General features: G+C 42.4%; 1 protein-coding gene across 2 annotated transcripts in view; it reads left to right on the top strand.

Moving 5' to 3' along the window:
• The first annotated feature begins 2293 nt into the window (after window positions 1–2293).
• Window positions 2294–12809, top strand: part of MTDH (metadherin) — a 51549-nt gene continuing 41033 nt past the window's right edge. Inside the window, exon 1 of one of the 2 annotated variants that reach the window (XM_074944061.1) lies at window positions 2294–2847. In XM_074944061.1, the coding sequence (XP_074800162.1) occupies window positions 2443–2847 (405 nt within the window). In that variant the 5' untranslated portion in view covers window positions 2294–2442. The remainder of the gene's footprint in view (window positions 2848–12809) is intronic. The other variant, XM_074944060.1, reaches the window with a different exon arrangement.

Below are 12809 nucleotides of genomic sequence, written 5' to 3'. Positions count from 1 at the left end.
GTCAGATTTCTCAAGTGTCCAGCACTCACAACTGGGGTCAGAGTTTCAAAAATAAGGGCCAGATTTTCAAAAGAGTTTAGCACCTGACATGATGACCTTGTTTGACAATTTGGCCGATTGTGGGTGCTGAGTCCTGTTGAAAATCTGGCACTTAGTAATTAATTAGATGTCCTACTACGTGAAAACATGTAGATGATGTTACTTTTAAACTTAAAAAAGCATCATGCACAAATACATTTAAGGTGTAAAGAAACCCACCCCAGCACTTAAAACAGAGCTGCTGATCTAACCCTTAAAAGTAAAGATGGTCTAGAGTGTTTCTCACAAAATTCAAGAGATTTAGAAGTATCCACTATAGCTTTCAAAAGTACAGTGTGAAATGACTAAGAGCATAAGAACGGACATATTGGGTCGGACCAAAGGTCCAGCTAGCTCAGTATCCTGATAGTGCCCAATGTCAGGTGCCACAGAGGGAATGAATAGAACAGGTAATCAAGTGATCCATCCCGTCGCCCATTCCCAGCTTCTGGCAAACAGAGGCTAGGGACACCATTTCGATTCATCCTGGCTAATAGCCATTGATGGACTTATCCTCCATGAACGTATCTCGTTCTTTTTTGAACCTTGTTATAATCTTGGCCTTCACAACATCCTCTGGCAAAGAGTTCCACAGGTTGACTGTGTGTTGTTTGAAGAAATACTTCCTTTTGTTTGTTTTTAAACCTGCTGCCTATTAATTTCATTTGGTGACCCCTAGTTCATATGTTATGAGGAGTAAGTAACACTTCCTTATTTGCTTTCTCCACACCAGTCATGATTTTATAGGCCTCCATCATATCCCCACTTAGTCATCTCTTTTCCAAGCTGAAAAGTTCCAATCTTATTAATTTATTTTCATATGGAAGCTGTTTCATACCCCTCATATTTTTGTTGCCCTTTTCTGAACCTTTTCCAGTGCCAATATATCTTTTTGAGATGGGGTGATCGCATCTGCATGCAGTATTCAAGATGAAAAACTAATCAAGCAAAGCCTGATTTGTCTGTTTTATTTTACAATTACAACAGATTTTCCCAAAGTCCCATCTATACACCAAATTCAGCTGGGGGGGACGGGGATGACATGGTTACTACAAAAAGAAAAGGAGTACTTGTGGCACCTTTAGAGACTAACCAATTTATTTGAGCATGAGCTTTTGTGAGCTACAGCTCACTTCATCGGATGCATACTGTGGAAAGTATGCATCCATAGTATGCATCCGATGAAGTGAGCTGTAGCTCACGAAAGCTCATGCTCAAATAAATTGGTTAGTCTCTAAGGTGCCACAAGTACTCCTTTTCTTTTTGCGAATACAGCATGATGGGCAATGATGATCTCTAGCCACTTGCCAGCATAATATATAAGCTGGTACTGCCCATACTGGCAATCTCACCATGTCATTCATTCAGGCACAAAAATTCTTCATCATGAAGAGCAATGGTCTATAAGAACTTTTGATTTGAGTTGAATTTATCTGGAGGGATATTACTGACAGACTAGACCTAGCCCACCTTACTTCAGCAAAAATTATTTTTGCAGTTTTTGATTAAAACAAAGGCAATTTAACATTTAAGGCCAAACTCTGTGGAAGTTGTAGGCTCACAATCAAGGGCAGCAGACAGTTAGCAAAGATTGTGGCAGGAAGAGGACCAGTGGAAGAGCCCCTCAAAAAAAGGAGGGATACATCCTGGCCCCCACAACAGACGGGGGGGCTGCTGAGAGTCTGCGGGGCATTGCGCTTCCCTCGAGCAAGCAAGGGGCTCTTGGGGTGTCCCACCCTGCCAATGTGTAACTCAATGCTGGCCCCTCCTAGCGGCAGCGTGGGCTCCAAGGCACCTCGGGAAGAAAATGATTCAGTGGCTCGTGGTCACGCCCCGGGCCCCCGCACCAGCCGGGGCTCGCGGTCCCCAGTAGCATGGGGCAGACGGCAGCCAGAGCTCTCCGTGCCACGTGGAGCTGGTGACTCGCTCCGCCCCGCTGGGGGGGGGTAGATTGACAGCTCTAGGGGGGGAGCGGCTGGAGCCCTGGCGACGGGGAGGGGAGACAGTAACAGCGCACGCGCCCGTAACTCCCCTCTAGGCCAGACCTGAGGAGGGTGCACGCGCCACTTCCCCGCCCCTACGTCACCCTGCGCCCCGCGTGCGGCGGGACGTTGCGCGGCCGCCGTCCGCCGACGTCCAGCGGAGCCTGAGAGGTGACGTTGCACTCGAGCCGGGGGCGGGGATAGAGCGAGACGTCGCAGAGCTGAGCGGGCCGCTCCCAGCGACTCAGTCCTGCCCTCAGCCGCAGCGGGCGGCCCGGCTGCGGGTCCCGGCTCTGCCCGTGCGGGCCCGGCAGCGGGAAATGCGCTCGGCTTGAGCACCCGCCCCGCGCTCGGTTTCGGCCCCTCCGGGGTGGGAGCAGCGATGGCTGCGCGGAGCTGGCAGGAGGCGCTGGCCCAGCAGGCCGAGGAGGTGTCGGCCCAGGTGCGGGACGCGCTGTCGGTCGGGCTGGGCCTGCTGCGCACAGAGCTTGGTCTGGAGCTGGGCCTCGAGCCGCAGGGCCTCCCGAGCTGGCTCGTGCTGCTCGCCGCGGCCGCCCTGGGGCTGCTGCTGCTGCTGGGGCTGTTCTGGGCCGTGGTATGCGCAACGGGCTCCCGCAGGAAGCAGCCGCGGAGCCTGGCCGGCCGGGAAGAAGACGACGAGGCGGCAGCCCTGGGCCTGACAGGTGGCGGCGTCCCCAACAAGGCGGCTCCGGCCGCGCTGCTGCTGAAGGCTGAGGAGCAGAAGAAACGGAACAAGAAGAGACTTGTGGAGAAAGGGGCGGCCAGGGTGAGCGAAGGGGTGGAGGGGGGAGAGGTCTTACTGACGGGGTGGGTGGGCTTCACAGTGGCATTTGGAGGTGGAAAGAAGCATGATCCGTAATTTGAGCAGTGAGTTTCAGATTAAAGTAAAACTGCCACAACATTCTTGTTTTAGATGTTTTGTTTATATCGAGAGTTTGAAAAACTTACCATCGTGCTGCAAGGTGGACGCTGGTGTGAGAGGGGGCTGCTGGTGAAGTCTAGGGGCAAGTAGTCCTAGTGCTGTAGGTTTGCTAAGTAGCTGCAGGGTGAAACTGATTTGGTATTTGCATGTTTCTTTGGATTATGAATAGCTCATGTGAGAGTGCCGATTTCCTGTCAAAAGGAAAAGGAGTACTTGTGGCACCTTAGAGACTAACCAATTTATTTGAGCATGAGCTTTCGTGAGCTACAGCTCACTTCATCGGATGATTTCCTGTCAATTGCTTTGCTACTTGGAAAGCTTTGAGTAGCAGTAAATGCATTGAAGCTTTTTGCAGGGAGATGGGACAGCATTTGTTCATCTTTAGGAATTTTTCTAAGAAATCCTGAGGTCTTGAGATTTAATTACCTTTTAATTTAATAAAGCTTTAACTCTACAGAAGTTAGAGGTTTACCCCTCTTCACTCAACAAGCTTAGGTTTTTTTAAGTTTATTACAGAGTCCAGACAAGTGAACAAGTACTGTAAACAGTAGCAATAAGCAACAGACTTTGAGATTGAGTTGACAACTCAAAATTTTGCATGTCTCATTGAAAAGATAGAGCAAAATCGATAATCCATAGAGGAACACACTTTAATAATCTAAAAGCGATTTCTAAATGAGGAAAGGAGTACTTGTGGCACCTTAGAGACTAACAAATATATTTGAGCATAAGCTTTTGTGAGCTACAGCTCACTTCATCGGATGCTGTAGCTCACGAAAGCTTATGCACAAATTTGTTAGTCTCTAAGGTGCCACAAGTACTCCTTTTCTTTTTGCGAATACAGACTAACACGGCTGCTACTCTGAAACCTGTCATTATGCAAGGCACTGAATTTAGCCGTATGGAGTGGAAATCTATCAACTTCTTGAAAAAACTCGTACAGAATGCAGCCGATGAAGTGAGCTGTAGCTCATGAAAGCTTATGCTCAAATAAATTTGTTAGTCTCTCTAAGGTGCCATGAGTACTCCTTTTCTTTTTTCTAAATGAGGGAGACTTGGTGGGTGTGATAAGTGTACTAAGGATAATCTCAAGTAAGTAAAGCTGTTTCTTAAGAAACCACTTTAAAATTCCATTGCATTTTTTCAGTCTTTAAATATCACAATGTGTAGGTAACTGTCTGTTTTTGATATTGTAGCATAGCTGTAGCCATGTCCATCCCAGGATATTAGTGACAAAGAGGGTGAGGTAATATCTTTTATTGGACCAACTTCTGTTGGCGAGAAAGACAAGTTTTCAAGTCACACACAGTTCTTCAGGTCTGGGAAAGGTACTCAGAGTTTCACAGGTAAATGCAAGGTAGAACAGATTGTTTGGTATAAATAGGTAGCTCATATTCTAAAGCACCATTCAAGGTTGAGTGGCCAGTTAACATCTCAGTCATAGGACAAAAAGATGGGGTTAGTGGGTTACAGATTGTTGTAATAAGCCATTAATCCAGTGTGTCTGTTCAATCCACGATTTTTAGTGTCTAGCAGAGTTATGAATTTAAGCTCCCAGGCTTGTCTTGTGAAAGTATTGTGCAGATTTCCCTTGAGGATGAGTGATTTGTTCACCTACAGGTAGTTTTTGTCTTATCATTTCCCTGTGCAAGTTCATTTGAGAGCATAATGATTATCTGGATTCACCCATGTAATTGTTGGGGCATTTAGTGCACTGGATGAGGTATACAACATGTTGTGATAGGCATGTGTAGAATCCATGGATCTTGAAAGGTGTGTTGATCATTGTAGCAGTGGAGATAGGTCTTCAGGTTTTGCATCTCTTGTGGCAAGGTCTGGTGTTGCTTTGAGTTGGTGTGTCCTGGTTTCTGGAGAGTTTGCTTCTGATGATGATGGTGGGGGTGGGGGATTGTCTGAAGGCCAAAAGTGGGGGTTCAGGAAAGATTTCTTTCAGGATGTGGTCCCCATCAAGTTTGGGTTGTAGTTTGATGATACACTGCATGGCTTCTATTTTGAGGTGGTAGGTAATAACTAGGGGTGTGTGGTTGGAGCAGGTTTTATTTCTGTATTGAAGCAAGTTCTCTTGGGGTATTGGGGTGGTGTGTTCCTTAAAGCGATCTACTTCTCTGGTGGAACGTCCTTGTTTCGTGAAGGCAGTTTTAAGTGACATCTTTCCCAGACCTGAAGAAGAGCTCTCTGGGGCTTGAAAGCTTCTCTCACCAGCAGAAGTTAGTCCAATAAAAGATATTACCTCATCCACCTTGTTTTTGATATTGCTTGCTTTGCTGTACTTTCAGCTAGTGAGCAAACTAATCTCATGCATCAAGTTACTGCACACCCTTCTAAAGCTCTTCCTTTCTTGTCAGAGGTTTGGGTCCTAGACCGGTTGGTCTGTAGCTTTCTGCTTTGGCTAAATAGTTTTAATGCTGTTTTTGCTGACATAGGATGGAAAAAAGTGGAGTAGATGTCATTTGACCTGTTATAAACTTGCCTTTCAGTTGCCTCTCATAAGATCTAAATAAGTGAGAGTTTAACTGATCTGCAAAGTGGAAAGAAACTGGGCTTATACCTTTTTCTGGTTCTTTGCTATGTGAAGAAGAATGGCTAAGTGGGTATTCCTCCTTTTTTTTATAATTAGAAATTAAAGTCTTCACTCCTGGAAAACTCTGTGGTGACCAAGAACCAGTGAAATTATTACCTTTTAAGAATCCATAGAGTGAAAGCTGAGAAACTGGAAGGGGAGGGTATTTATTCAGACTGTTTAAAACTTTGATTAATTACCATTTTAGAGAGCGGGTATATTTGTTAAAGATTCAAAATCCTGCTTATTCAGTGAAGGCGCACACATCTGAGTCCTCCAGGATGTCCCCCAGCAATCAGGAAAGAATAGACTTGACATTCTTTATATATCTAAGAAAAAGAAAAGCAAAAATGATTAACAGACGTTTGAGGCCTTCTTCATCAAGAAACAAAAGGGACCAAGCCCATTTACTAACTTAAACACATATCCTTCCACCAAAGTACTTGAGTTTTTAATAAGTGTATTGTCATCTTTAAAAAATTACTTCTATTATTTTTAATTCCCGATGAACACAAATCTTTTGTAAAAGAAAATACACATACTGAATCCATAAATATATACACACACAATGATACATGTAATTAACTATGCTGTTCTTTATTATGCATCTAATCCAGTTAACCCTGTTTCTCATGAAAAAAAATTATCAGGCTCTGTCCCAGTAGTTTGTTAATCCTTCCAGTGTTGTCAAATTTTAAATAAGGTTAAATATTTTAAGCTGTAGTATCATTTTAAAAATAAACTGATCAAAATGTGAATACAACGCTGTGTGGACATATATATCTGTATGAGATGAAAACTACCAATGTCTAGTTAAAAATAAATATATAAAATTTAATATTCGATTTAATTACTGAGCTTTCACTGTGGCAGGTAACCTACGACTTTCATGTATTACTGCATGCAGGGCTTGAAAAATTTACCTGACGCTTACCACCCATACGTAGAGTAAAGAACACCACTACAGCTATACTCCTTGCAACTTAAAGGAATAAAACAGTTGTGTACTACTTGCCAGTATGCTAGTCAAATAATATCCAATCTAAAGTTTCTAATATAAATTAATGTTAGCTAGTCAAATAGCCAAAACTATTTAGTGAGTATATTTCATTATGACAGTAGTAATCTCCAGTAATACCTTTGCTACTAGCCAGAGGACCAAACTTACTAGCCATAGATTGATTCAAAAGATGGGGATAGCTCACTGTTTGGAGTCAACATCCAGTGGAGAAGTCAATCTCTGCCTCTGCCAGGTGCTTGAAAGAGGAGTCTATAGGGATTATTACCAAGGTGTGCTGTCCCTGGATCTTGCTTGTGAGGGCTCCATCTTTCGTCTCCTCTGCTTACGAGATGAGTAATAATCGTGAAGCACATGCCTTCTCTTGCTGCTGGCAGGGAGCACAAGCATTCTCTTTATCTCCTCTTAAGACTTATTTTTTTTCACCTCCAATCCCAGAACCCTCCTACAGGGTTCGGTGGGGTTCTTTGCTAACACTGCTCTGCTTTCTAGCTGGTGCAAGGGGAGTTACTCACTTTCCCATAGCCTTCAATTTTAAACTCTTTTCTCCAGTGAACAAAGCTGGGCTAATAACTGACTTTTTCAGTTCACAGGCAGTTTTGAAAAAAAAATTCAGTTTGAATCAAATGCAAAAAAATTTCAGAAAATTGAAAAAGAAAAAAAAAATTCAGGCCAAATGGAACACATTCTGTTCAACCCAAAAGGGATTTTTTTTTCTTTTTAAAAGGTTAGATTCACAAATCAGCTGGAGGATGAGGAATTAGTAGTAGTGTCACCTTCATCAGTGCCCAGTGATTAAGGCACTCGCCTGTGCTGTGGAATTCCCCCTCTGTCTGATGTTGAACACAAGTCTCCCCCATCTCAGGAGAGTGCCCAAACTACTGGGCTGTGGAATATATTAGTGTGGGTCTCTGTTCTTCCTCCAGAAGCTATTCCACTTTGTATAAATAATTAGTCATTGGAGCAGGGACTTCAGCTTGTCTCCCCCACATCCTAGGTCACCAGGTGATAATCATTCATGGTGGCACTTCATAGGCATTTATAATGACTATTCACTGTTATCCCTTTTTAAAGTTTATTTATACATTGTAGAATAGTTTCAACGGGATGAATTGATAGAGACCACCACACCAGAGTATACCATAGTCCTGTGGTTTGACCATGTACCAACCCTAGCTGGATGGATGGGTTTGTTTAGCTAAGTATACGAAACAATGCTGCATGTTCTGTTTGTGGGAAGGTTCAAGATGTGTCATGGGCCTGGTGCAGAGGGGAGGCCTTGGGGGAGAGTGGGGATATTGGATAATGAGCTTGTCCCACAGCAGTGGCTACTGTCCCCTGCAGGACTAAGCCTAAGGCCATGTCTACATTACCACCAATGTCGGCAAAACTTACGTTGTTCTAGAGGTGTCATAAATATAAAGGGAAGGGTATACACCTTTAAATCCCTCCTGGCCAGAGGAAAAACCCTTTCACCTGTAAAGGGTTAAGAAGCTAGGATACCTTGGGGAAGTTTTAACCTAAGCTGATAAAAATAAGCTTAGGGGGTTTTTCATGCAGGTCCCCACATCTGTACCCTAGAGTTCAGAGTGGGGAAGGAACCTTGACGTGGCGAAAGGGTTTTTCCTCTGGCCAGAGGGATTTAAAGGTGTTTACCCTTCCCTTTATATTTATGACATGGGATATGAAAAAAACCACGCCTCTGAGTGACATAAGTTTCGCTGGCATAAGCGCTCATTTGCATGGCACTGTCAATGGGAGAGCTTCTCCCGCCAACATAGCTACTGCTACTCGTTGAGGTGGTTTTATTATATTGACGGTAGGGATGTAAACTATTAAACAGTTAACCAGTAAGCGTTAGTCTTACCGTTAACCCCCTGCCCCGGGCTGGTCGGAGCAGGCCCCAGAGCAGCTTCTCCCCGCAGCGACGCGGCTGCCTCGCTGCAGCTGCTGGTGGTTGGTGTCCCCTTGGGAGGCTGAGGATGATGCTGGTCTCTGGTTTTTGCTCCCCCTTGAATTTGGATCCTGGGTGGGACTCAAAAAAAGACAATGCAGTTGATGGGTTGCCTTTAGTTTAAAAACAATAATAGGGAACCACTGTTCTATGCTATGGAAAGTGTCATGGGTTCTGTGTAAGAATACTGTAACATAGCAGATTTTGATACTTTTTACTATTTAAATAAAGGATCAAATGGAGTAATCTTTCATAAGTGAGGTTGGATCAACTCCTAGTCTTGTTCTAAAACAATCAATTTGAGACTTGGAAAAGGTTCTACAATTTGAAAACTTAATTGTTATGATACAGGGCTGAGTTTGAGTTTTAGTAGCGACTATCTCAGGACTGAAAATAATTTAAAAAAAAATTGTTTTCAGGATATATTTAAATGTGGAAAAATTACAACTATTTTTCAAGATGATTTGAATCCAGAATTCCACCTTTCCATTTGCAGTTAAGGCTGTACGCTTCTAGTAACATTTTTTTCAGAATTTTTGTTTAAATCCTGAAGTTCCCTAAAATTGTTCAGCTGACCGTTGAAAACTGAGAGGAAGAGGAAGGCAGGATAGCATAGTCTTTAAGCCACCATAAGGCAGAATAGCACTTTTCACTCATGTCACTTCAGGGCCCACAAAAAATGCACACTCAACAGTTGGCACCACGTCCTGTGTGCAGACAGTGTCTGTTCACCCTTGGGCATTAAATCAGTTGCAATGGACAGTAGTTCTATATTTTTGGCTTTCCAAATAGACAATGCATAACGAATGAAAATCTGAAGAGTATGTATCTGCTAGGTCAAGTCACTGAGGAGGCAGGTCTACACTTAAACAGCTACAACAGTGCAGCTGCAGCGCTTTAGTGAAGATGCTACTATACTGATGGGAGAACTCCCATCGGCATGGTTAATCCACCTCCACAAGAGGCAGTAGTTTTGTCAATGGGAGAAGCTCTCCCATCAGCATAGCTCTGTTCACACCAGTGGTTAGGACTGTATAGCTATGTCGATCAGAAGTGTGGATTTTCACAACCTGAATGACGCAGTTATATCAATGTAAGTTTGTAATGCAGATCTGGCCTTGGAATAGTTATGAAGGCAGCGTAACAGCTAGATATACTAAGTGCTAATAACAGGTTTCAGAGTAACAGCCGTGTTAGTCTTTATTCGCAAAAAGAAAAGGAGTACTTGTGGCACCTTAGAGACTAACCAGTTTATTTGAGCATGAGCTTTCGTGAGCTACAGCTCACTTCATCGGATGCATACTGTGGAAACACAGTATGCATCCGATGAAGTGAGCTGTAGCTCACGAAAGCTCATGCTCAAATAAATTGATTAGTCTCTAAGGTGCCACAAGTACTCCTTTTCTTTAAGTGCTAATAAGTAGCAGTTCTTCCATCTATCAAATGTTTCTTGTTGAATCTGTCAGTGGGTATTAAAGTCGTATACCATTTAACATACAGTTTGACCTGTTCTAAAATTAAATGCAACAACTTTAGTTCTAGCGCTTGAGATTAATATTAAACATGATTTTTAATTCTTAGTTAAAATTGTATCCTGTAGAAGAAAATATAAACTCAGTCAAGAATGTTTGGTACTATCAAATAAAAATGAAGATGCAGCTCCTATCCCATGGAGAAAAGGAGTACTTGTGGCACCTTAGAGACTTATTTAGTGCCACAAGTACTCCTTTTCTTTTTGCGAATACAGACTAGCACGGCTGCTACTCTGAAACCTATCCCATGGAGATGAGTTTAAATAAGATGCCATGCAGACTAAACACATCATGGAAACGTAACTTAAATGATATATAGGCAGGCGATGAAATCTTCATAAGAGTGGCCCTATTGGGTTAGACCAATGGTTCATCTAGCCCAGTATCTTGTCTTCCGACAGTGGCCAATGCCAGATGCTTCAAAGAGAATGAAAAGACCAGGGCAATCATCAAATGATCTGTCCCCTGTTGTCCAGTCCCAGCATCAGGCAGTCAAAGGGTTAGGGACACCCAGAGCATGGGGTTGCGTTCCTGACCATCTTGGCTAATAGCCATTGATGGACCTGTCCTCCATGAACTTACCTCATTATTTTTTTTAATTGTTATAGTTTTGACCTTCACAACATCCCCTGGCAACTAGTTCCACAAGTTGACTGTTGCATGAACTTCCTTTTGTTTGTTTTAAACCTTCATGCCCCTTTTTTCTCTCTGTGCTCTATAGGTGGGAGAAGGAGGTTGATGTAGGCTAATAATTATAATAAGTCTCTGGGTCTAAGTGGAAGCAAGAATGTCCTTTATTACTACTTTGTACTAATACAGCACTTAGGAATAACAGTCTGACTGAAGACTGTCAGAAGAGTGGGGAAAAGAGGTAAGGGGTACTGCAGAAATATTTTAAATAAAAGTGCAGAGGTCTTTATTTCGGAGTGTTTTTTTTAAATAATCCAGATTTAAGTGGAGCCTTGCAAATTACAGATTTTTTTCAGTTCCCTGGCAGTTCCAAAATATTTAAAAAAAAAAAAAAAAATTCAGGTTGAACTGAATCCAAAAAATTTGAGCACATCAAAAAAGTAGACACACAATTCGTTTCAAGTCAAAGAAAACATTTGGGTCAACAAAAACAAAATGGTGGTTTAGTTTCTGGGCTTTTTTTCCCACCTGAAAGCAAAATAAATAAGACTAGATTCCCAAACTGGCTGGAAGCAGGAAGTGGTGTTGCCTTATAACCTTTAGCACAGTGGTTAGGGAAATCACTTGTGAACTGGGGTTCATTTCTTCCCTCTGTCTGATGTTGACAAGAAATTTGAATTTGCAGGCGAGTGCTAGCTGTTCGGCCATGAGTTATTCTGGTATAGGTCTCTCTCTTTCTCAAGTTGAAGCTGTTCTGCTTTGCATAAAATACTTGAATAGTCGCCAGGTCAGAATGTGAGATTCCTATAGCCTAGTGATTGGGGTACTTACCTTGGAGCTGGGAGACCCAAGTTCCTGAGCCTTTTCCAATGATTATTTAATTATGTATACACAGTGGAGCAACTTCAACAGGAAAGCTTGAGAGAGACCCAGAATATCCCATCTTGGCCTGGTTGCTAGGGCGCTCTCCTGTAAGGTGGGAGATCCAAGTTCAAATCCCTTCTCCACATAAATGTGACAAAAAGGGTAATTAAAACCCAGGTCTCTCACATCCTAGGTGAGTGCCATAACCAATAGGCCTAAAGTTATACATGTACCTTCTTCTCCTCTTACCATCTTGTGAATGGTTCATGAGGGGCCCTCCTTCAGAAACATTGGCTGAAATGATTTATTTGAGTCACATTTTGAGAATGGTTTTGGGTTGACCAAAACTGCTTTTTTCAGTGAATGTCTTAAAAATTTCACCCAGCTTCAGATTTTTAATAGCGTACATATCCATGTGTGTATGTGTGGTTTATTTTTGTTTTTAATTTAAATAGGTAACCTACTACATTTGCAACTTGTAGTTTTAAGAACTTGGTGTCTGACAAAATTGATGTTTTGAAAAGTAGTCACTGGTTTGAGGGGAAAACACTTCTCCATTTTCTCTCTCCCCTTCTTCCTCCCTCCCCCAATACATTTGGCAAAACAGAATTGTGGCTCGTGCTCCAGAGGCTTAACTGGAAAATAGTTTGCTGTACTTATGCAATTATTGCATTACAGTGAGATACTGCAGAGGACACTGCTCCAATTGAGTACTTGTGCAGTTGCTCACATGAACTCTACGTATACTTCTGTGTCTATACATGTGAGAAAATAAATGCACATGCCCATTCACTTATGTGTATTAAAGTAATTGCTATCAATATACACAATCCTAAACCTCATCAGGAAGAATTTTTTTTAAAAATTATGATGTTTAGCAAAACTTATTTGGAATCCAAGCTACAGTTGTTTAGATCAGACCTAAAGTTCCTGAAAGTTTTACAGATGCATATTTTGTTGTCTAGGAGCAATTATATATTATCCCTCGATATAAAGATTGATAAAATACTTCAGGTGTCCTCCACTTCATGTTTGTTTACATTAAAAATAGTAAAGCTGTATGATATTCCACTACATAATTGGTTACAGTGTGGTATAGATATTACTATAAATGTCAAGGCTTTTCTTCACTCTTAATCTGCTTGTTTACGATATGCAAGACAGTTGCTATTCAACAGACTAGCTGTAGAAACTACTAGTCTGATTTTTATCCAGCTGCATTTAGAA

The sequence above is a fragment of the Natator depressus genome, chromosome 2 (assembly GCF_965152275.1).
Source record: "Natator depressus isolate rNatDep1 chromosome 2, rNatDep2.hap1, whole genome shotgun sequence".
Classification (NCBI taxonomy): domain Eukaryota; kingdom Metazoa; phylum Chordata; order Testudines; family Cheloniidae; genus Natator; species Natator depressus.
The sequence above is the reverse complement of the archived record's forward strand: the minus strand, read 5'-3'. Positions and strand labels throughout refer to the sequence as shown.